Source organism: Orcinus orca, chromosome 20, assembly GCF_937001465.1.
Source record: "Orcinus orca chromosome 20, mOrcOrc1.1, whole genome shotgun sequence".
In the NCBI taxonomy this organism is placed as follows: Eukaryota; Metazoa; Chordata; class Mammalia; order Artiodactyla; family Delphinidae; genus Orcinus; species Orcinus orca.
In genome coordinates this window covers 43,811,924-43,836,540 of record NC_064578.1, presented here as the reverse complement: position 1 = coordinate 43,836,540, position 24,617 = coordinate 43,811,924, and the positions used below count along the sequence as shown (strand labels likewise).

At 51.6% G+C, this 24,617-nt stretch overlaps 3 protein-coding genes across 3 annotated transcripts; 1 reads left to right on the top strand and 2 right to left on the bottom strand.

The window, feature by feature from the left end:
• Positions 1–8,202: 8,202 nt before the first annotated feature.
• TBCB (tubulin folding cofactor B) lies at positions 8,203–16,584 on the bottom strand. The gene is made up of 6 exons (XM_004284183.3): positions 16,131–16,584; positions 15,604–15,747; positions 12,168–12,264; positions 11,246–11,434; positions 8,630–8,702; positions 8,203–8,474 (listed from the first exon to the last, which is right to left on the bottom strand). Exons 1-6 carry the CDS (start codon positions 16,242–16,244, stop codon positions 8,360–8,362), a joined length of 732 nt encoding a protein of 243 aa, XP_004284231.1. The 5' UTR covers positions 16,245–16,584; the 3' UTR covers positions 8,203–8,359.
• Positions 16,555–18,107, top strand: POLR2I (RNA polymerase II subunit I). The gene is made up of 6 exons (XM_004284193.3): positions 16,555–16,954; positions 17,033–17,087; positions 17,380–17,453; positions 17,541–17,615; positions 17,723–17,774; positions 18,006–18,107. Exons 1-6 carry the CDS (start codon positions 16,896–16,898, stop codon positions 18,066–18,068), a joined length of 378 nt encoding a protein of 125 aa, XP_004284241.1. The 5' UTR covers positions 16,555–16,895; the 3' UTR covers positions 18,069–18,107.
• A 15-nt stretch (positions 18,108–18,122) lies between these two features.
• Positions 18,123–24,474, bottom strand: OVOL3 (ovo like zinc finger 3). Its single transcript, XM_033413999.2, is given in 5 exon segments — positions 18,123–18,371; positions 18,887–19,018; positions 19,021–19,087; positions 19,863–19,961; positions 19,964–24,474. Coding segments are annotated over 5 exon segments (636 nt in total). The 5' UTR covers positions 20,093–24,474; the 3' UTR covers positions 18,123–18,162.
• Between the last annotated feature and the right edge of the window lie 143 nt (positions 24,475–24,617).

The window sequence follows — 24,617 nt, the reverse complement described above, 5'->3', positions numbered from 1 at the left end:
TCTAGTTAACGTCCCCACTCAGCTCCCAGCCAATAGCCAGTGTCACTGGCAGTCAAGTTGCTGAGTCACTTTGGAAATCCTGCCTGGTCAAGCCTTGAGATGACTCCAGCCCCAGCCAACTTCTGATTCAAACACAGGAGGGATCTCAAGCCAAGCTCATTCCAAATTCCTGATCTACAAAACAGGAAAACAGGAAAAATAAAGTGGCTGTTTTAACTTGCTGAAGTTTAGATAAAATTTAATGCAGTGGGCTTCCCTGGTGGCGCAATGGTTGAGAGTCCGCCTGCCGATGCAGGGGACACAGGTTCGTGCCCCGGTCCGGGAAGATCCCACATGCCGCGGAGCGGCTGGGCCCGTGAGCCATGGCCGCTGAGCCTGCGCGTCCGGAGCCTGTGCTCCGCAACGGGAGAGGCCACAACAGTGAGAGGCCCGCGTACGGCAAAAAAACAAAAAAACAAAAACAAAAAAACCCATTTAATGCAGTTACAGATAACTGGAACACAGATGCATTAGGTAGTTATTGCTGCTAACAAATTAAAACCAAAATTTAATAGCTTAAAACAATATTTATTGTCTCACATTTTCTATGGGTCGGGAACTCAAGAGTTCCCTATTCCTATTGGCCTACTCCTGGCCTATGCACAGGGCTGTTGGCAGGAGTTCTCAGTCAGTTCCTTGCTGACTTGTGGCAGGACTCAGTTTCTCATCTATAGGGATGCTTGAGTTTTATCACATATGGAAAGCTGCCTTCTTGCAGAGCCAGTGATCCCAGAGAGGAAGCAGGATGATGATACAATGCTTTTTATGACCTGATCTTAGAAGTCCCACACCATTACTTCTGTTATGTTCTATTCCTTAGAAGAAAGACACTAAGTCCAACCCATACACAATGGGAGGGCTCTTAGGGAAGTGTCAAAGAATTTGTGGAAATACTTTATCTTTTATTTATTTATTTGTTTATGTTCTCTTTTTTTAACTGAGTTGATGTACAATATTATGTTAGTTTTGGGTGCGTTGTGGACATATTTTAAAACCACCACCCATAATTCAAAAGGACACAGGTACCTCAATGTTCATTGCAGCACTGTTTACAATATCCAGGACATGGAAACAACCTAAAAGTCCAACGATAGATGAATCGATAAAGAAGATGTGGTACATATATACAATGGAATATTACTCAGCCATAAAAAGGAACGAAATTGGGTCGTTTGTAGAGACCTGGATGGACTTAGAGTCTGTCATACAGAATGAAGTAAGCCAGAAAGAGAAAAACAAATATCGTATATTAACGCATATATGTGGAATCTAGAAAAATGGTACAGATGAACTTATTTGCAGGGCAGGAATAGAGATGCAGACATAGAGAACAGACATGTGGACATGGTGGTGGGGGGAAGGGTAGGGTGGGACGAACTGGGAGATCAGGTTTGACATAAATATACTACCATGTGTGAAATAGATAGCTAGTGGGAACCTGCTGTATAGCACAGGGAGCTCAGCTCATGCTCTGTGATGACCTAGATGGGAGGGGGGGAAGGGGGGAGGGAGGTCCAAGAGGGAGGGGATATAGGCATACATATAGCTGATTCACTTCATTGTACAGCAGAAACTAGCACAACATTGTAAGGCAATTTTACTCCAATAAAAATAAATAAATAAAACAATCACAACAGGGATTACAAAAATTTTTTTTTTAATGTTTTGGGTGCACTTCCCGTGGGATCTTGTTGGCCCCGACCAGGGAAGGAACCCGCGCTCCCTACATTGGAAGTGAGGAGTCTTAACCACTGCACCACCAGGGAAGTCCCAGCGATCACAAATTTAACCTCTAAAACTCTAATCCTAAAGCAGCCAGACATGTCATGTAAATCAGTTAGCAGGGTCGGGTGTCAAACAACAAGCCATGGTGGGAACCCCGGTGCAGAGGGGTACCATGCTGTGCTGCTCTGGGCTGTATATATCCCATCTGTTCCTTGACCTCCCCTTTCTGTTCCAGGCCACAGTTCCCAGTCTCCCCTTCATCTAGACGCACCTGGGGTTCTGCCAATGGGAGATGTGGGCAGGAGACCAGAAAGAGGGAGGAGCTCTAGCAGCTTCCTGCTGATCTAATTTCCCATTGGTTTACTGGCTCCTGTTTGGCCCCTCAGCTCCTCCAACGGCTGTATAACCATCTCCATGTGTTAATGTCCCTGTTTTTTCGTATAGGAGTGGTTTCTGTGTCCCAGTTAGGTCCTGACAGGTACGGCAGATCCAGTAGAGAAGCGGGCTGTGTGTTGTCAGATACCCCAGTGTGGAAGCCAGAAATCAGGATTGTCACGGGGAATGTTTGGATATTTCAAACACTGGGTACACCTGGGTGTCCTTGAGACCTTTTCAGGGGGTCTTTGAAGTTAAAACTACTTTCATAATAATACTATTATTATTATATACTAATATACGTTTTTTCCTTTTCCTTTTCCACTCGAATTCTTTCACGAGTGTACAGAGGAGTTTTCAGAGGTTATATGATAATATTCAATAGTTTGCATGCAAAAGCAGATATGAGAATCCAGCTATCTTCTCTTAAGCCTGACGTTAAAAAGGTTTTGTTTGTTTGACCGCGCGCGGCTTGCTGGATCTTTGTTCCCCCACCTGGCCCTCGGCGGTGAAAGCATGGAGTGCAAACCACTGGACCACCAGGGAATTCCCTAAAAAAGATTTTCAAAATGTAAAACCATGCCGCTCTTCTTGCTAGTTTTTTCAAAAGTTACTTTTTATAAAAAATTAATAGTTAACATGTAATCGTTTACTACTTTTAAAATGAATGTTTAAACATTTTAATTTCCAAAGCGGTAAATAGCTACAGATATAAACCTCATAAACAAAAGCTCTTTTCTTAAAAAAAATTATTTATTTATTTTTGGCTGTGTTGGGTCTTCGTTTCTGTGTGTGGGCTTTCTCTAGTTGCGGCGAGCGGGGGCCACTCTTCATCGCGGTGCGCGGGCCTCTCACTGTCGAGACCTCTCTTGTTGCGGAGCACAAGCTCCAGACACGCAGGCTCAGTAGTTGTGGCTCACGGGCCCAGTTGCTCCGCGGCATGTGGGATCTTCCCAGACCAGGGCTCGAACCCGTGTCCCCTGCATTGGCAGGCAGATTCTCAACCACTGCGCCACCAGGGAAGCCCAACAAAAGCTCTTTGAGGCCTCAACGATTTTTAAGAATGTAAAGAAGTCCTGAGACACAAAAGCTTGAGAACCATAGATCTAAATGTCAGCTGTCATTGCAGGACCAGTAAGTTGAGGTGAAGAGCTGCCTCTTGAGTTTAGCAACAAGGAAGGGCTTTATTTTTTATTTATTTAAAAATTTATTTATTTATTTATGGCTGTGTTGGGTCTTCATTGCTGCGTGCAGGTTTTTCTCTAATTGTGGTGAGCAGGGGCTACTCTTCGTTGCGGTGTGCAGGCTTCTCATTGTTGTGGCTTCTCTTGTTGTGGAGCATGGGCTCTAAGGCACGCAGGCTTCAGTAGTTGTGGCACATACGCTCAGTAGCTGTGGCGCATGGCTTAGTTGCTCCGTGGAATGTGGAATCTTCCCAGATCAGGGCTCAAATCTGTGTCCCCTGCATTGCCAGGCGGATTCTTAACCACTGCACCATCAGGGAAGTCCCAAGGAAGGGCTTTAGCAATAGAAAGAGTTTAGTTTTTGTGGAGTTAGGAGAAGGTTGCAGTAAGGGCCATGTAGACACCTCTTTTCTGAAGTTTGGCTGTGGTTTTATAAGGGATGGATCAGGCCGACAACACAAAATCCAACATTGGATCTTAACATCACAAAAAGAGAGAGAACCTGATGGTATGTGCCTCCTGATGCAAAAACTCAACACCACCCATAAAGTGTATTTATCCTAAAATTGAACCTGGATCTGACCCAGCTTTTGGATCTACCAGTTTGCAGAATACACTGGGATAGAGGAATATATTAAAGGACATCAGGGGGGTACAACCAGCCAAATCAGACAGTGAGAGATCCCACAGGGAAGTTGTAGACTAGAAGACTTAGAGCTCTATCAGCCAAATGCACTGCCTGGACCCTACTTGGATTCTGATTTGAACAAGCCAACAGTAAAAAGACATTTATGAAACAAATGGGGACTTTGTTTCATATATAAAAATATAACACTGACCATATATTAAATCATATTAAAGAATTATTGCAATTAGGTGTGACAAAGACCTCATACCTTTTAGAGACACGTATAGAAACACATTTCTGGATGAGGTGATATGTTGCCTGAGATTTTTTAAATTATTAATTATTTATTTAGGCTGCACTGGGTCGCAGTTGCCACATGCGGGATCTTTTAGTTATGGCACGCTTACGGGATCTAGTTCCCCAACCAGGGATCGAACCCTGGCCCCCTGTATTGGCAGCGGAGTCTTACCCGCTGGACCACCAGGGAAGTCTCTGCTGTCTGAGATTTAATTACGGGAGAAATAGGGGGAGGTCAGAAAAACTGAACATGATTGGCCAAATGCTGACAATTACTGAAGTTGGGTGACAGGTAAGAGGGGAAAAGGGATATTTTTTCCTTTAAGATGGGCGCTCCTTGATCCAGCTTGAGAGTTAACCGAGACCCTTGAGAGTAACCGGTGGAGATGCAGGAAAGCGGGAGGGAAGACATTTGTTCTCGCTCTCTGATTAAACCACGGCCGGCTCGGCAGGCCTCCCGCACCTGCGCAGCCCCGTCCTCCGCGAGGGAGCCAAACCCCACAATTCCCTGCGCCGCAGGGCGGGAGCAAGACCTCCGCTTCCAGACGTGAGCAAGGTTAGGCCGAGGGTGTCGCATGCTTTTCTGGGAAATGTAGTTTGCGTGTTAGGTTGGGAGACACCTGTCAATACCAGCGAGACTACATCCCACAATGCACCGCGCGCACGGTGCGCGGAGCAGTGCGCTGCTGCGCCCACGTGGCGACTGAGAGGTTATTGCCCGAGTCTGGGACAGTTCAGAGATTAGGGTTTCAGAGCCTGCAGGGACTTGGGAGGCGGGCGCTGTCCTGGGAACCCCTTTCGGGGAGGGTGACCCCAGAATTGGGCCAGGAAAGATGGGGTGGGGAGGTGAAAACGGTGAAGAAATTGGGGACATGGCCCACTGTGAGGATTAAATGAAGCCAGCATTGTAACTGTTGACTGTATATAAGCATTTTCATTCCTATGGCTTATACAGCACTTACCTGCGTGCCTGGCTCTGAATTTAAGTGCTTTACATGTGCTAGCTCATTTAATGCTCACAAAATCGTTTGGTAGGTACTATTATCGGCTTCAATTAAGAAATGAGGCTGAGGGCCTCCCTGGTGGCGCAGTGGTTGAGAGTCCGCCTGCCGATGCAGGGGACATGGGTTCGTGCCCCGGTCCGGGAAGATCCCACATGCCGCGGAGCGGCTGGGCCCGTGAGCCATGGATGCTGAGCCTGCGCGTCCGGAGCCTGTGCTCCGCAACGGAAAGAAATGAGGCTGAAACCCAAGGAGAAGGTCTTGTCCAGTGCCCAGCTGGTGACACAGCTGGGGTTTGAACCTAGGCTGTCTAGCTATTCCTAAGGTTGCACCACCTGTTAACCTACTGAATTATTCCAAGTTTGTAACTGGTATGTGAATGAACTCAAGTGGGCTATTAGCATATTGAGTTAGCAATTTAGCTCAGTTCCAGGACAAAGGTATTCAGCCTAAATTTAGCACTGGGATCAAGTTTCTCATCAGCATGAATCACGGAAGGGATTACTTCAAGCCTACAAAGCCCAGTCCCCTTTTGTTCACATGACTCCTATTCAAGTCTTCTCCATCCCATCCCTTCCCTCATACCAGCACCACCTGGCAAATTTAGTGATTTTATTCTCCCTTCCCCTACTGCCAGCAACCTTATTCATAATGAAATATCACAGTCAAAAAAAAAAAGATAAAAAAGAGGAAATGTTTGGTAATTATGTTTGTCTGCCTTCAACTCCCAAGCCAGTACTGTGTTCATTTCATGAGTGTGTTTCCAGCATCAAGCCTGACATACAGTGGGGATTGGGAGGACTCAAAAAATGTGGGGAAAGAGTGCTGGACATTCAGTGTCTTCCATCTGCACTGACCTGAGGATTAAGGGCAGGGTGGTGGATGGTGCAGGTCAGGCACAGGCAGCTGGTTGGGGGACAGGAGGATTTAATGGGCCTGGTGGATCCCATGGCCCTTTCCTGCCGCTTCCCCTGAGGTTATGGATCTGGGGACCTGGTAAAGGGTGGTCAGTGCTGGAGCCGCCAAAACCCACGGTCCATTTTCATAGTAGTGGCTGGGAGGGAGCTGCTCAGCCCAGGAGTATGTTCCAAAGCCCACTCTGCATCTAGGGTGGCTGCATGACTGACACGTACTCTTCAATACAATATGAGCAGAAATGGAACATGTAGAACATGTTTTTAAAGAAAATGGTGAAACATCCCCACACTGTCTTCTCCTATTTGCCACCTGGAAGCAGATAATTCCAGGCACATGAAGATGATGGAGCCCCAGTATGGAGTCTGGGTGTGTGAATCATGGAGATTGCTGTCAATCAACCAGAAACTCTGCACCGGACTGTGTGTGTAGGGGGATATTTGTTACAGCAGCTGGTATTGCCTTAACACATTGACTACTGTCCCCCTTCCTTTCTGGACCCCTTAAAGCTTAAGCACCAGGTCATTCTGTAAAATGTGCCTCCCCAATCCCTAACTGTGGTTGACTTTCACACAGCAAGTGTAGGTTTCCTAATTAGAAATTACCAGCATGATCCCTTCCATTGTCATCAAAAATTTTAATGTTTCCCATGTTCTGATGGGTACAGCTTCTTCCATGCTGAAAGCTGGAAGGCATTAAAGCACACCCTGGAAGTCTGTGCTTAGATCTTCCACTGCAGCTTGACAGATCCTCATATACACTGATGCTGTGACCCTTGCTTGGAGCTTGGAGGTATGACTTTGGGTGATCACTGTGTCCAGGAGAGCACGTGATCGTCTTCCTGCCCTTATTCTTTGGCCTCATCACATGGGGGTGCACACTGGGCCTGATCTTAAAGTGAGCCTCAGGTCCTCAACGCTGAGCTAGTTCTGCTGAGCTCTGGCTGAACTAAGGTTGGTAGATTCTGGTTGAGAATTTGGGGACACGCCCTCTAATGCTCCTCACTCTGACAACTCCCTCATGTGAAAGGGATCTAAGCCTTGGAGTCCTTTTATAAAGTAACCAGTTTTGTTTTGTACATCGACAACTTCATTGATGTGTGTGTGTGCGTGTGTGTAGGTGTATGTCTATCCCAGATGGGTGTTTGATGTGAATCTGAGCGTATCCTGTAAGTGTGACTCCCCTGTGTGTGGGGGACAGAATCTTTGTGCACTGACTGTATTTCTGCACATGTGACCTCTAGTGTCTGTGTTTCCGGTGTGTTTGAGTATGAGTCCAGGTGTGTGTGTGAATGTTCTGTGTATCTGAGTGGGTCCACGTACCTTACAGTGGGCATGAGAGGATGTATGCATCAGGCTGTATGTGCACGTGAGCAGCTTCCCCAAGGACCCCTTCAGCTCTCAAGCATTTCAACCTTATTCTGCTTACTGCGATTGCTCCCACCAGTGCCAACTTCTTCTCCAGAAGCTATAATAAAGTCATTTTAACAATTAAGTAGAACCTCCCGAATAGTCATTCCATCAGGAACCCCTTCAAGGAGCTAATGAGGAGTTACTGCACATGCGGACATACACATGGTGGAACAGCCTCCCTAGAATGCCTGGGCTGCATGCACACGTCACATACCTGAGGGCGCAGACCTCTTTGCCCAGCTCTACGATGCTGTGAGGGGCCTCATGCTACTTCTAAAGACTTGAGATTTCTTTTTTCTTTTAAATATTAAGTGAACGGGTCCCTCACCCACAGGGACAGTGGTAGAACTACTTGTTGACCCCAATATCCCTTTTCCCCAGCTTCTGTAGCTGGAGGAACTTCTGATATTTGGCAAGGAAATGGCCACCCAGTATAAAAACTACATTTCCCAGCCACCTTTGCAACTACAAGTGGCCATGAGACAGAATTCTGGCCAATGAAATAGGAACAAGTTTTGAGTTGCATATACATATTCCTTAAAAACAAGGGGTATCCCCTCTCCCTCCCCTCACCTACCCAGCTGTCCCCAGCCCCCCCATAATCACTGAGTCTTCCAAACACTTCTCAGGTTTCCGGCAAATTTAATACATGTGTCTCTAAAGTCAATGGCGAGGGTCAAGTGAATAAAATAAAAATGGGGTCATGGGGAAAGGGCCATGGACACACACAGGGAAGGGCAATAGGTGAGTTAGCTGGAGCAGGGGGGTGCCCTTCCTTGGGCATCACATCTCGTCCAAACCGTAGTCCTCCTCGGGGAAGTCCCCCACTGTCACAACGGATGGCTTGACGAAGGCGCCGTACTTGGCCTGGCATTCAAAGTAGCGTTTCCCATTCACACTGCAGGGCATGATGGGGAAGGCAGTGTCAGAGGGCTCCTACTCCAGATGCCAGCATGGCTGGGCTCCCCCAGTAGTACATGTATGCACTTACACATAAATGCACACATACGCGCACACAGGCACACACACAGACACTACAGGGGGGATCTCTACCTGCCATCGTTTTTCCCTAGCGGCTCATCATAGCGGACACCGATCCAGTAGCCAGGCTTGAAATCTGTAAGTCCTGCCCAGGGGAGAAATCCCAATGAAACCTCCTTAAGCAGCTCACCCCAGATTCGCACCTGCCCACTGAGTATAAAGCCTGTCCTGGCAAAAACCACTCCTTGCTACCACCCAGGACAACCACCACCTCCTGCCCACATCAATATGGTAGCCCCCTTCACTGGTCTCCCTGTTCCTACCCTGACCCCCATTCACTCAACACCCCCAGCCAAAGGGGTCTCTGTAAAAATCAAAGGGAAACAGCACCACTGCCTTGTCCCAAATTCCTCAAAAGCTGCCCGTCTCGCTCAGCATAAAACCCACACTGCTTATGGCCAAATGATTTCTGACAAGGGTGCCAAGACAGTTCAATGAGGAGAGAACAGTCTTTCCAACAAATCGTATTGGGTCAACTAGATATCCACATGCAAGAGAATGAAGTTGAACTCCTACCTCACACCATAACCAAAAATTAACTCAAAATGGGCCAAAGACCTAAATGTAATATGTAACACTATAAAACCCTTAGAAGAAATCACAGGTTTAAATCTTTGTGACCTTCTATTAGGCACTGACCTCTTACATATAATGCCACATGCATAAGCAAAAAAAGAAAAAAAAAATTGGACTTCATAAAAACCAAAAATGTTTGTGCTTCAAAGGACACTATCAAGACTGTAAAAAGACAACCAACCCACAGAATGGGAGAAAATATTTGCAGATCTTTTATCTGATAAAGGAATTGTATCTAGAATATATAAAGGACTCTTACAACTTGTTATGGGCTGTACTGTGTCCCCCCCAAGTCCACATGTTGAAGCCCTAACCCTCAGTAGCTGAGAATCTGACTGTATTTGGAGACAGGGCCTTTAAAGAGATAACTAAGTTAAAATAAGGCCGTTAGGGTGGGATCTAATCCAGGCTGACTGACATCCTCATAAGAGGTTATCTGGACAAAGACTCCAGGGATGTGCTAGCCCACAGAGGAAAGACCATGTGAGGACACACAGAGAGGGTGGCCATGTGCAAGCCAAGGAGAGAGGCCTAAGAAGAAATCAAACCTGCCAAAGCCTTAATCTTAGACTTCCCGCTTCCAGAACTGTGAGAAACAAATTTCTGTTTTTTAAGCCACCTGGTGTGTGGTACTTTCATATGGCAGCCCTAACACACCAATCAACAACAAAAAGACAAACCACCCAATTAAAAACTGGGCAAAAGATCTGAATAAGCCATCTCTCTAAAGATCTACAAATGGCTGTTAAGCACCTGAAAAGAGGTTCAATAGCATTGGCCATCACAGAAACGCAAATCAAAACCATAATGCTCTACCACTTCATACCCATTAGAATGACTGTAATCAAAAAGACAGGTAATAGTAAGTGCTGATGAGGGCGTGGATTAACTGGAGCCCTCATTCATCGCTGGTGGGAATGTAAAATGGTGCAGCCATTGTGGAAACAGTGTGGCAGCTCCTCAAAAAGTGAAACAGTTACTCTGACCCAGCAATTCCACTCCTAGGTACAAAGAAATAAAAACACATGTCCGCACAAAAACTTAAACAAGGATACTCACAGCAACGTTATTTGTAATAGCCAAAAAGTGGGAAGGACCCAAATGTTCTTCAACTGATGAATGAATAAATAAAATGTGGTGTTGCATACAATGCAATATTATTTGGTAATAAGAAGAAATGAAATACTGCCACATACTACAACATGGATGATCCTTGAAATTATGGTTCTAGTGAAAGAAGCCAGTCTCAAAAGACCACGTATTATATGACTCCATTTAAATGAAACTTCCAGAATAGGCAAGTCTATAGAGACATAACACAGATTAGTAGCCAGCTATGTGGACTGGGGGCGCTGGGGTTTCAGAAATGGGGAGTAGCTGCTAATGGTTATAGCGTTTCCTTTTAGGGTGATGAAAATGTAAAACTGACTCTGGTGATGGTTGCACGATTCCTGTGAACTAAAAGCTAATGAATGATACTCTTTAAATCGGTGATTTTTTTTTTTGGCCGTGTGGCGCAGCTAGGGGGATCTTAGTTCCCCAACCAGAGACTGAATGTGGGCCCTTGGCAGTGTTAGTGTGGAGTCCTAACCACTGGACCGCCAGGGAGTTCCCTAAATGGGTGAATTTTATGGTATGTAAGTTTTATCTCAATAAAACTGTTATTAAAAAACCCAAAAAAACCCCACACTGCTCTCTCCTGTCTCCGAGGCCCAGCACAGTCCAGCCTTGCCCATGGCCCGGGTGTGCCCTGACCACTTCGGTCTGTGCTTCCCCTATCACAGGCCTGATAATTCTGCCTGTTTCCCCATCTCAGCTCTGACCACTGTGCCCCAGGCTTTCACCTCAGAATTGATCCCTCTGGCCTCCACTTCCTCCATCACAATTCAGGTCATGTGGCCTCTGCTTCCCACTTCCCTGCCGTGAACATACCAGGCTGTCAGAGTTAGCCCCTGGGTCCGTCTCCCTTCCTGGACTGAGATCCCCTTGAGGGCTGGCTCCCCAGCACTGCCCACCTCAAGGCAGGACACGAGGCCCCGGTGAGCCACGTACCTACATACATGACGGTGCCCCGGCGAGGGGGCTGCCCAGGCGCCTGCACCTCACAGCGGCTGCCCACGGGGATGGCACTGGCCTGGGCCTCCTCAGTAAGGCGCTGGGAGCTCTCGGCCTCCTGCTGTGCCCGCTCTTCTTCACTGTATCGACCTAGCTTGTTACGCTTCAGGAAGGAGCGGACTGAGTCTGCGGGTGGGGTAGGGGGTGAGGGTCAGACATGGGAGACCACCTGGGAGACCTCTGGCCTAATGAGATAATCTGCCACCCGCACAGGGCCAACACTCCGAGGGAAACGCTTCCGTGCTGGGTGTTGAAGGGCTGTCACCCAAGCCCCCCAAGTCTCCCACCACAGCCCTGGCCTCTCCCCAGGACCCCTGGGCCTCCCCACAATCCCGAAACTAAAGGGAAGGTGCCTGCTTGCAGTCTTTCGCGGCACCCCATCCTCCCGTCCCTTCAGTATCATGCTTGCCTCCACCCAGGCTCGGAAACCTTCATCTTCCCCACCACACATTCTCACCTGTCCCCACGTGCCCGCACCCCATTGTCCTGTCGGTTCCACGTATTCTACCATGCTCTGTCCCCTACACCGTGCCCCCAGTGTGACCCTGACCGCCCCCCCATCTGACCCCACATACACACCCCAGACCTTCCTCTCAGGCCCCCTCTACTTTCTCATGGCCCTGTCTGCCTGCCTGCACTCGGCCACACCCCCCAGCCTCCATTCACACCTCATGCCCATCCACCTGACTGTTCTCCCATGAGCCGTCTGTCCCCACACCAACCTCACCCTGCCCCCTCCACTCCCCCACACTTGCCTGCCCCACTGCCCACACCACCGACTCGCCCTCAGTGTCCCCGTCTATCCTGTCTGCTCCCCACCCCCTCCCCTAGCCCCCACCCCTTCTTGTGCACCCCGTACTTTGCCTCTGGTCGTAGGCTTCTTGTGAGATCTCGTATTTCTCCACCTTGGACATGTCCTCATACTCCCCAAGACGGGCACCGCTGTGGTCAATGACCTGTAGTGAGGGGAGGGAGGTCAGTGGGGATCAGGGTCTGGGCAGAGAGGCCTGGGATGCTGCGGGGGGCGAGTGTGGCTGCACGTTGGAGCGTTCCGTAGATTTAAGTCTCTCCTGTCTCGGAAAAACCACATTACTCTACCCTCACCTTTACCCCAGCCTTCTTGCCTGCCCTGAGCCCAGCTGAAGGGGTGAGAGCAGGTGTCTACAATGGCCATCTCCCTCTCTACCACCCATCCAAGGCCCTGGAGGCTGCATCTGCTTCCAGATGACCCCTACACACTGGCATCCACATCACTGATGGCCCCAGGACACTGGAACCGAAGGGCAGAGCTCGGGCCTTGCTCATGAACCCTCCGGGCAGTGTGTCTATCCTCTCTGGACCTCTGGGACCCTCCTAGGCTGACCCCAACTTCCAGATCCTGGTGCATCTCTTCTGTACCACCCCCAACATTTATTCACTCATCACCTGCTGAGCTCCTCCAAGGCACCCAGCTGGGCCCCGTGCTGGGTACTAGGGACACGGTACAAAAATAGATCAATTCCTGCCCTCAAGGAGTGCTCATTCTGCTGGGAGGCCAACCAGAAACAAATGCACAGAGATGGGTATTAAACACCAGATGACAAGGTTCTATGCAGACAAATACAACAAAGAGGCTTCTGGAAGGAGGGGATGTCTGAGACAGGCCTGAAGGAACAAGCACAAAGTCCCAGATGTAGAAATGTCTTTAGCTCCTTTGAGAAACAGCAGGGCCAGCACGGCGGCAGTGGAGTGAGCCAGGGGGAGAGTGGGAGACACAATAGATCACTGCAGACTTTGGCTTTTACCTAGAATGAGATGCAGCCAGGGAAGGGCTCAGCCAGGAAGGCTCTGATCTGACACAAGTGTTTACACGCTCCCTCAGCTGAGTGTGGGAAGCAGATGGAGGGGCACAGGGATGGGAGCAGGGAGACGGCTTGTGTGATGGTCCAGGAGGGAGAAGATGGAGGCTGGGCCAGGGTGGGGGCAGTGAGGGAGGAGAATCTGGATTCTGGATAGATTTTTGTGGGTGGAGCCCATGGATCTGCGGACAGATTAGATGTGGGTGTGAGGGAAAGACAAGGGTGAGGAACACCCTAAAGCGTTTGGCCTGAGTCACTAGGCAAAACTGAAACGGCCCTTATTTCTGGCTAACGATCACTAAGAATTTCCACTTTCTATATCAGGGGTTTTTCTAAGTTTGAGGTTGCTGTCATTCGTTGTTGCAAGAAATATGTGTGAGGGCTTCCCTGGTGGCACAGGGGTTAAGAATCTGCCTGCCAATGCAGGGGACACGGGTTTGAGCCCTGGTCCGGGAAGATCCCACATGCCGCAGGGCAACTAAGCCTGTGCACCACAACTACTGAGCCTGTGCTCTAGAGCACACGAGCCACAACTACTGAAGCCCGCGCGCCTAGAGCCTGTGCTCCGCAACAAGAGAAACCACCACAATAAGCCTGCTCACTGCAACAAAGAGTAGCCCCCCGCTCGCCATAACTAGAGAAAGCCGCGTGCAGCAACGAAGACCCAACGCAGACAAAAATAAATAAAGAAAGAAAAGAAATATGGGTGATATTTATAAACAGAAAAAGAATTTTAGAAAAAATACAAATTCTCCAGAGGCTCCACCTCTGGGAAACTTTCCTTGTATGGCCTCAGAAGTCAGCACCCTGTCTATACCTGAATCCATGTGTGAAACCCTCCTGTTTGAGGACGCCACTGCCCTGCCTGACCCCCCAGCATCCCAAGGCTGAGACTGCCGAGGTCAGTCCAAAGTCAGTCCTATGGGCTCAGCACAGTCCCGACCTGCTCCCACAATGGTCCAGGACCCATAACCTCAACTGGACTATGGAAGCAGTCTCCTCCTTGGTCTCCCTACTCCTCTGTCCTCCACTGTCTGCTCCCCACATGCAATCAGAGGGAGCCTGTGAACACCTGAGTCAGACCAGGACCCTCCTGGCTCAGAGTCCTCCCCTGGCTTCCACTTCCCACCAAAACAGGACAGGTCACTCTTCAGCCCCTGTACCCCACTCTGCTCCCTCCCACCTCAGAGTGTTTGCACATGTTGTGCCCTCCCCCTGAAGCACGCTTTCCCCTTCTTCAGTTAACTTCAGGTCTCTGTTCAGGCAGCACCTCCTCCAGGAAGTCCTCCTGGATCTCATTGATGGGTCAGGCTCCCCAGTATAGGATCTCCCAGCTCTGTGATCTCCTCCTGCATGGCCCTCATCTCACTGACCCTTTACATTTGTTCCTGTGAATATTTAGCTAATGCCTACCGCACTCACTGGACAGAGCTAAAACACAGACCTTCTCAGACTTGATTCACAGCTATATCCCTGGCATAATGTGGATGCTCAGTGAACAGTTATGAATAATTGAAAGAGACAAAAAAGACCCAGTTCTCTGGGTACACTAACTTCTGGAGCCATGCAGACTGAAGTAAAAATTCTAGCTATGTCTCTCCTCAGGAAAGTAAATTCCATACTGAAACTAAGTTTTCTCTTCCGCAAAATAGGGTTAATTATGCCATTTTCCAAGTATTATTTTATGCATTCAACTCATCATTCAACAATGTTTCACTGAGCATCCTCTCTGTGCCAGGCACTGTTCCAGGTATTGGAGAAAAATACACAGTATGCCACAGGTGATTAGTGAGAAGGACAAAAATCAAAGAAAGTGGGAAAGGGAGGAGGTTTAAATTTTATACTGAGGGCAATGAAGCCCTCACACCCGGAAGGTGACATTTAAGTAAAGACTAGAAGGAAGGAGTGAGCCATGTGGGCATAGAAAAAAGAAACATTCAGGCACAGAGAACAGTACATGCAAAGTTCACCTGGGATGCTAGGACGTCTGCAGAGTTTTGGGGGTGCGGGGAAGACTGAGGACAGAGAGGATGATGTGAGCTGATGCATGCAGAGGTCCTCTGTGTTCTGGCTTCTCCCAATATGTGAGCCTCTTTGCTCACCCTGACCCACCTCACACTCTGTTCCCTCTGCCTAGAATGCCCCTCCCGCCTCTTCTCTTAGGTCATCCTTCAGATCTCAACTCAGGCATCCCTAACTTCAGGAAGTCCCTTCTGATACCCCGAGGTGGGGTCAGGCACCTCTTCTGGAGGCCTCCAGTCCCCTAGGCTTTTCTCAGCCCAGTCCAGACCAATCTGGCTGCCAATGTCTGGTGATGGGTCTGTCTCTCGCACTGCTGGACTGGGAGCTCCATGCGGTTAGGGCCTATTTTGGTTATCACACAGCGCAAAGCACATCAAGCATCTATTGAATAAATAAATGAACGGAGAGAAGGGATCCCAGGTAGGGAGGCCTCACATGGATGCGACAGCCGTCATCTACGGGGTAAGAGCCCAGCAGTGCATCCTCCTGATCCAGCTTGCTGTAGAAGTTGTCGTCAGGTCCATACAGCTCCAATTCCATGCAAGAAGCAGGGCTGCCCACAACCAGCTGTAGTTTACACTGTGGGGATAACAAGATGGGGAGGCGGGGACGAGGTGGAAGGCTGTCAGTGGCCCCACTCTCTGCCCTGAGGCTCCGCCCTTTGTATCAATAACCATCACCCATTCCTCGCTCCTCCAAGAGACCTACCATTTAGGACCCACCTGGTTATCCCTGGCCCCACCTCCTCTGGTCTTGCCCCCACTCCCTGCAACCTCTTTTTTTCTCTGGCCCCGCACCCATTCTCTGGAACCTCAGGTTCCCTCTGGCCCCGCCCCGCTGAGGTCCAGTCCAGAACCTCTGCAACCTCGGCTTATCTCTGGCCCCTTCCCTGCGCGGAGAAGACCCTCCCCGCCCCCTCAACACTAGCCCCGCCCATCAGGACCCCGCCCCCACGGCCACACCTTGAACTCAGCTATGGTGAGGCTGCGACTGTACCGCTTCTGGGAGCGAAAACTGTTGAGTGAGCTGCTGATGAAAACGTTCACTGTAGGCGCCGACAACCCCGTCACCTCCATCTCGCCGCGCCCTGCGGGGTCCAGCAACCCAGTCAGCCGCCTCACACCGGCTCCGCAGCCGCCGCCGCCGCCGCTTCTGGGATATCAGCCCCTCCCCCTGCTCCCGGACCTGGCCAATCCACGCCCTCCCGCCAGGGGGGTCCGCCAATCGCCGCGTCTCTTCGCCGCCGCCAGGAAGAAGTCCTGGGTAGGCCCAGCCAATCCTGAGAAGTCTCTCACGGTGCACAGTTCTTCCAATAGCGTCACGGGAAACGGCCTGGCGGGCGAAGACTGAAGCCGAGAGGAAGGACTGGCAAGAGCTACCCCTGTCCGCGCATGTGCACTGGCCTTCAACCTGCAAAGAGCCAAGGCCTCTCCATTTACACTCAGCACTTTGCGGGTTACGTGACGCATCATTTTTCCCAGTTCTCGTACCACACTATTCTGTAAACTGAGGAAGAAAGGCCCAGAAGTTGGAAGCCATATTCTAGGATATCAAAAGATTGAAGCAAGTAATTAATCAAACCTCCTATCAGCCAGCACAAAGCCACTGGGAGCCATTACATGTGCGCAGCTCCTCCCCTCTTTTGGCGAAGCTAAGAGATCTGACCCTTCCCGCGACCTGTCGCGCGGCTGAGCAAGCGCTGAAGGCTAGGCGGGCAGTGAGTCGCCATGGAACCCGATGGGACCTACGAGCCGGGCTTCGTGGGTATTCGATTCTGCCAGGAATGGTGAGACCCGGCCAGCACTGTGGAAGGGGAGCAAGTAGTGGCCCCTGTACTGACCTCAGACCTCCCCCCTCCCCACAGTAACAACATGCTTTACCCCAAGGAGGACAAGGAGAACCGCATTCTGCTGTACGCGGTGAGCGCGAGCCAGCCGGGCGCCCCGGTGTTCCGTGACCGGCCCACAGGTTCCCAACGTGGCCCGGCCCTACTCCCAGTGCCGCCCCGTCCTGGTCTACCCTCCCAACTGTCCCCCTAGTGAACCCGACTTTCTCGTCTTGCCCATCCGCGAGGTGATTCTCGATTACACCCAATGATCCCAACCTCAAGACTCCATCCCCTAGTCATCCCCTCGGGGGAAGGCCATGCCCTCCCAGTCCCATCGGGGATCTCTCTGTGACCCCCTTCCCGCCACTCTCGCCCTCTCGCAGTGCCGGAATTGTGATTACCAGCAGGAAGCCGACAACAGCTGCATCTACGTCAACAAAATCACGCACGAAGTGGAGTGAGTGGCAGGGCCCGAACTCGGAGACGGGGTTGTTGGCTTGGGAGGCCCGGTCTAAGCATACTTATTCACCCTTTATTCCCTCAGCGAACTGACCCAGATCATCGCTGACGTGTCCCAGGACCCCACGTTGCCGCGGACCGAAGACCACCCTTGCCAAAAGTGAGCGCGCAGCTGGTATTGGGGAGGGAAGGTGGCTCATCCTCACCGGACGGAGAAGGGAGGAGGGAAGGGTATGGCAGACTCTGAGTGGCTGACTGTCCCCTCAGGTGCGGCCACAAGGAGGCGGTGTTCTTCCAGTCACACAGTGCCCGGGCCGAGGTGAGTGGTGAGAGCAAGGCTTTCGGAGTGACCTGGGCCTGGTCCTTCCCAGGGGTGGGGGTACCAATATTGGGGAGATCCTGCCCTTCCAGGCATCTCGAGCTGGACCTTTAGTAGTGGGGAAAGCCCCCTAGTCTGTTCTTTTGGGGTGAGGCTTCTCTGGTTGGAGGTTCGTGTTGTACCCAGCCCTGTGGATCCAGACTCTTCCTAACCGTACATTCTTTCTGCCAGGATGCCATGCGCTTGTATTACGTGTGCACAGCCCCACACTGCGGCCACCGCTGGACCGAGTGAACCACTCTCCCCCTTGTGTAATAAATGCTGTGTTCTATGCGTGCCTTTCCTCTGTTTATTTCCCTCTCACGGGTTGGACACAGGGTTCCCAGTCTCAAGCAGCGTGGTGCAGGGTGCGGTGCTGCGCGTAGGCGTCAGGCCTCGAGCTGGTGAAGCCGCAGTCCTCACACACATGTAACTTCTCACGGCGCTCACGATAAGCGTAGCTGGCCAGCTGTCCATGTGCCTTGGCAAGATGCACTTCAAGTGAGCAGCGCTGCGTGAATGCTTTCCCGCAAGCTCCGCAGCGGAATGGCCAGATCCCTGCGTAGGTGGGCCAGAGGGAGAGAGGACAGACAGGGCAATGGCCCCCAGACCAGCACCCTCCGACCTCGCCCTCCGTGAGCATTCCCCCTTTCCTACTCCAAGTTCGCCAGACCTCGGCCTGCTTCCCACCATCCGCTACCTCCACCCCGTGCAAACGTGGGAGCTGTGTGTCCCCACCCTCCTCACCAGGATGTTCCTTCCCCTGGAGGAGAAGGAGGGAGGATTTCCCTTGCACCCTTCAATACGGGACCTGAATCCTGTAACCAGTACCTGTTTTCTCTTTGTATCCCTCAGCAGGCCCCCACCTTGGCACCACCCCAACACCCACTGGCTGGGAGCTAAGGTGCATGGTATTCCCAGCCTCCTGAAGGCTGAGTCTCTGCCCCACTAACACATGCCCCACTTGTGCACGGAACTCAAGTGCACGGAAACTCCACATCCCATGCACCTCCCTCCATTTCGTTCCATCCCCCCCCAGCAGCGCCTCCCAGTCAGTCCCTGCCGCCGCTTACCCGTGTGAGTCCTCATGTGCCGCTTGAGGTCAGAGGCGTCGTGAAAGCCCTTGCCACAGCAGTGGCACACGTGGTGGTGGGCAGGGCTGTGGCACTTGAGGTGCCGGGTCAGCATGCGCTGCAACGGGAAGCCTTGGGGCAGAGGGGCCAGCCAAGCATCCCAGGGCCCCTAGGAGTGGCAGTCAGTGTGCCCTGGGAGGGCTGTGGGAGGGACATGGGAGTTAGGACCCCACCCCACCCCTCCACTGGACCAAATGGAGCACCTAGAACTGGGAACCAAGGAGGTCTGGGAAGGCTGGAGACTGCAGTTCGTGCGTGCTTATGCCACCCTCTCCCCAAGGCCTTCGCTGACCACCCTGCCCCCCATCGCCCTTTGTTTTCTATTTCTCCATAGTACATACCATCTTCCAACATAATATTTTTTTCCCTAATTTTATTATCTATACCTGCAGCTCCCACCAGATTATAAGCTTCAGGAAGGAATGAGTTTTTGTCTTACTCCTCAACACCCATTGCCTAGGACAGTCCTGGCTCCCAATAAAAACTGAAATAATCTCCAGCACATTTACATCCCGCCTAGGGCTTTCCTTCTTCTGGTGCACGCACAGCTGAGTATCCCTTCTGAGAGCTCCTCCCCCATCCCCCATCCAGCTCCTGTCACCTTGTCTGATTCTCTGACATAATGCAAACCACCATCCATTATTGGTTTGAATCCTGTTCTTCTGCCCCACTGGGCAGAGAATCCCTGGGGGCAGGGGCTGTGGCTGCCCACCCTGGGGAAAGGGTACTTGGGGTGAGGGCTAACAGTGAGCCCACTACTAAAAAAGAAAAGGCATTTCCAGCAGAGAGGACAATGGGTGGGAAGGTCCCGAGGCTGGAGTGGCACGAGGGGGTAAGGGGCAGGCAGGTTCTCTTGCGGCTGAGAGCGGGCAGGGGTGAAACTGAGCAGGGTCTTGTGGGCCAGCTGCAGACTCACCGCTGCCCAAGAGTCCCGGAGGCCAGAAGACTGTGTCAGTGGCACCCCCAGGCTGCTGCAGTCTGAGGAGAGAAGCCAGATGGTGATGCTTTGTGTCTCCCCTGCCCCTCACCTCTAGGCCCAGTGAGGGGCCCACCTGGGACATAGGCATGTCCCCGGAGCTGGTCAGGCAGGTGGCCCCAGTTGGGTGGCTGTGGACGCCGACTCCTGACCAGGAAGGCACGGGGCATCACCACCGGGAACAGCTCCCCCCCCACACAGGGCTGCTTCCTCCACCTGCTGTCAGACCTCAGGCCCAGGAGAACTATTCCAGGTGGGAAGGGAGGGGGAAGTCACAGAGAGGTCTCATTCTCTCCATGCAAATTTTGTGACAGGCCCAGGGGGCAGACTTAGCTGGCTCCAGTTACCTCTGCCTTGGGCCCTGCCATTCCTCCGCCTTCTCCTCTGCCAGGTTCCTGAGGGTACTCTCCAGCCTCCAGGGGAAGACAAGCACTAGGGCCCCCCGGGAGGTCAAGCAAGGGCAAGACTGGAACCTAAGCAGCCCTTGGGGGTGGAGAGAGGAAACAGAGACCCCAGTGGGGCCGAGTGTTTTTCCATATTACCAGCAGACCTGAGGGTCTGTTTGCCAAGCAAATCAGTCACTACCGGACATCCAGCAGCCTGCTTGGTTATTCAAATCACAGCAGCCGTCTGAGGAAGCAGGGGAGGGGGTGACTGTGATTGCTTGCTCCAGAGGGTGGAGAGACAGCAGGGTCCAATTCGTAAGGTCAAAGTGAGGATCCAGCCTGTGCATCTTCAGGCAGGAAACTCTACCTCTCTGATCCGCAGATGCCCAGAGCTGACGTTCAGCCGGAAGCACTGTTCAAGTGTATGGGGTATCACAATACTGGCTTGTTACTAGTGCAGCTCCTAGTAACTCCCTCACTCTCCTACGGTCCAGGAACTATAAGGGGTCACCTGACACAGCCAGGGGCTCCCAGGACCCTTACCCCAGCACTCTGGCCAGGCTCCGTTCTAGATTGGTCATTGGCTTCTTAGCCAGGGGTTAAGGATTTTGAATATTCCCCATGCAGTTACTTTCACTTATTCACCCAACGATTTTCTGATCTCCAACTATAGGCCTAGCCTAGCTCAGCACTGAAAATGACATAAAGGTCCATGGGGGAGACACACCAGTGACAGTCCAGAATGACCAAGGCTGTGATGGGGGAAGCACAGGCAGAGTGACCCAAGCTTCAATGGGGAAAAACCAGGGGGCTCAGGGGACCCAGAAGAGTCTCCTGATCCAGTCTAAGGGTTCAGGGGTGACTTCCTAGGTGTGAGCCTTGAAGGAAGAAGAGGTTTCTGGTAAACAGGGAGTTTTCCAGGCAGAGGAACAGTCTATAAAAGGCTTGATGGTGCAAGAAGCAATACTTACTCATTTCTTCACATCCCCTGAGAGTCAGTCCAGCTAAATTCATTTGCGGAAGCAACAGAGGAAGCGCTGGAAGCCTGCTGGCCCAGAGCTTTGCCACTTTCTCTCTGCAGGACCTGGGGCAAGTCACCTCTTGTCTTGCTGAGCCTGTTTCTTCATCTGGAAATGGGACTGAGTCTTCCTAGTTTGTGTTGAAAATCCATGTAGATCACCCAGGGAGAGGATCTGGCATGCAGCAGACATATAAATGCGGGTTGTTCAAAAGTCTTGAAGGGTGGGGTGGCTAGGCAAACATCTGAGTTTCAATCAGCCCATGTAAAATGGGATTTTTTTTTTTTTTTTTTTGGCTTCACTGCACGGCTTGCGAGATCTTAGTTCCCTGACCAGGGATCGAACCTGTGCGCCCTGCAGTGGAAGGGTGGTGTCTCAACCTCTGGACTGCCAGGGATGTCCCTGTAAAGTGGGATTTTAAGTGTCTCCATCTCCCAATTGTTGGACTTAACGCAGCTGTGACTGGTGTGCCTGGCCTGGGTCGGCAGCCCAGTATCTAGGACCTGACCGACGCAGGGCCAGATGCACTGGGGCCAGATGCACTGAAGAACAAGCCAGTGAGCAGGTTATGGGAGCCATTTTGTTTGTCTCAGGTGCCCAGTTCTCCATGCCCAACACCACATCTCTTGGGACAACTGGTTCCTGAGTTGTTGCTGAAAACACATTAGGGAAAAACCCTGGGGCCGGCTATCTTTACTTGCCCCCAGGTCCCTTTTCTGTCCTGCTCTATGTCCTGGGAAGCTGACCTGGGTGGTCAGTATCATTTGGGCTCCTGGGCCCTCTGGCTTCCAGTGGGGTTTAGACAATGGGGAGCCCGGCAGAAGATGGGGGAGGGGTTCCCCCAACTCCCTCCCTGTGGGGTTGCCAGGAACACAACTCCCCTCAGGGCAGCTGTCTCCAGGATTTGCTCTTCTGGGTTCCACTTTGCTCCCTTGTGCCTTGTGTGGGGAGTAACACCTCTCCTCTGTTACCAGTCTAGGGTCATGCACTGGCCCTGAGGTTTCCCTGTTCCCTGTCCACTTCTCTGCAAATGATCCCTCTGCTAAGCTCTCTTTCAAATATCCCACGTGAGCATGCTGTCCTCTTGCTGCTGGCGCACTGTCACATGCACACACATTCATCAGCTGTGGTTTCTTAACCAGTCGGTTTGTCTGAGGAAAGTCTGGTCCTTCCAGGGCTGAAGAGCTTGGCATTACGAGGTGGAGACTGGCAGACACACTGGATCCTACCAGCCCACCTTCCTTTTGTGCTGAGAGAACCCAATTTTGTTGCAACAGTAACAGGCCCAGGACAGGGGAGGTGGCTGGTCCAAGCAAATTAAAGTCATCTCCAATCCTGTTGCCTGCAACTGCTCTGAAAGCGGAGGCATCTAAGAAGGCTTTGCACTTTTTCCCCACTATCCTGGTGGCTGCCCTGCTTTGTGTCTTTGCTCCTGGTTGGGTGAAGGTGTACTGCTGGGAGCTATGGCAGCCATGTTGCCACGATGAGGGCCTAAGCTGGAGAGTGAAACTCAGACTCACAGAGGGTGAAATACAGCAGGAACAGAATCAAGAGTAACAAATGTCCCTTTAGCTTGGGGCCCCTTAAGCCAGGTGTTTGCTACCTGGAGTTGAAGAGTTAACTATGATACAGGGTGGGAGGAGGGGTAAAATCAATGAGGGACCGAGGCTCAAGGTGGTCCCCTGGGTGTCCAGGGTCCTGGAAACCAAACACCTCAGAGATCTTAGGCACCTGTGGCCGAGGCAGGCAGGGGCAGGTCAAGTGGGTCTCCAGTCTGCAGGGGTGGCCAGTGGGCCGGGGCAGGGAGAGGGAGCCTTGAGAAATAAACAATACTGGGCATCTTCCCAAACACCAAGATCAGGCATTTTATTTAGGGGAAAAAAACTGTATTGTGAATGTGTCTTGGACTTAAATGTCATGAAGCAACAAGGCCCTGCCCAGTGGGACCCATTCTTCCTCCCACCTCCTCTCCTACCCTCGCCCTGAGCTCACTCCATTCCAGCCTCCTGGCTTCACTGCTATTCCCTTCATGTACGTCTGAGCTTGCCATGGGGCCTTTGCACTGGCCTTTGTCTGCCTGGATACTTGCCCGAGTGTCCACACGGCCTGTGCCCTCTATCAAGCCTCAGCTCCAACATCACCTAAGAAAGTCCTGTAACCAGCACAGGGAATGCCCTCAGTTTACCTACAGTTAGACAGTTATTTTAATTTCTGTCGTGTTTCACTTTCTAGAAGGTGAATGCCACGAGGGCAGATGCTTTGCTTGTCCTGTTCCTTGATCTACCCCTACCGTGTAGAGCAGTGACAGCAGCTGGGACCAGCAATTCCTCGGGGCTGGTAGGATTTTTTTCAACAACTGCATGATTGGTTCAGTGTTTACAGGGCCAACAGAGAGCCACGTCCTCATGTTAAAGAGTCTGGCTCTACCACCAGGCAAGCCTCATTTGACTCTCAACTCTATGGGACCCGAGGCAAGGCACTGGATCTCTCTGAGCCTGTTTCTGGTGGGCCGTGATCACCAAACAGAGCAATGAGGAACTCACAGGCAAGTGGGGGTTCAGGCCAAGCAGGCTGCACAGTACGACTGTGCTCTAGGAGGGTTCTGCTCCTGCCGGCTTCCTTTTTACAGACTTGGGACAGTGAGGGCTTTTGTTGTCACAAGAGTGTCCTTCTTAGCAGACATGCCACGTGGCTAGATGCCTGCTGCCTAGGGAAGCTGGTACCAGTGCTGGGAGCTCATGGGATGTTGAAGCTGGACACAGTCTTGCTGGGGAAGAAATTACTGGTCCCAGCTGCTGGGTGGCCTAGGTATGCTCCCTGGATTTGTCCTTCCTCACTTTACCCTGCTGCAAATGGGAACAAAAGCCTGAAGCTCATAGGATCCAGCATGGGACTGGCCCAGGGGCCGTGAGCCAGTGTTGTGGCAGTATGTGAACTGGTGGCCAGGGTCTGGGACATGGTGATCACAGTGGCTCCAGTGGGTTCTTGCGCATCAGTAGGGGGCAGAGAAGAAGGGCTGGTCCCTCCCTAGAGTACAGCTGGGCCCCACTGGGCAAGGACCACACGTGACTCCACAGCAGCTCAGTGGGCTGGGGACAGGTGACGTGGGAGCCAGGTGCTGGGGTCATCATTATTGCAGCTCCCCAACAGTCCTGTGTTGCCCACGACAGAGTCCTGGAACAGGGCCTGGCACTGGGGCATCTGTGAGTTCCCTGGGCTCTCTACCCTCTCTCCCTGCATCCATCTGAAGGGGGCTTTGTGGATGCGCCAGAACAGGCACCAGGAACCAC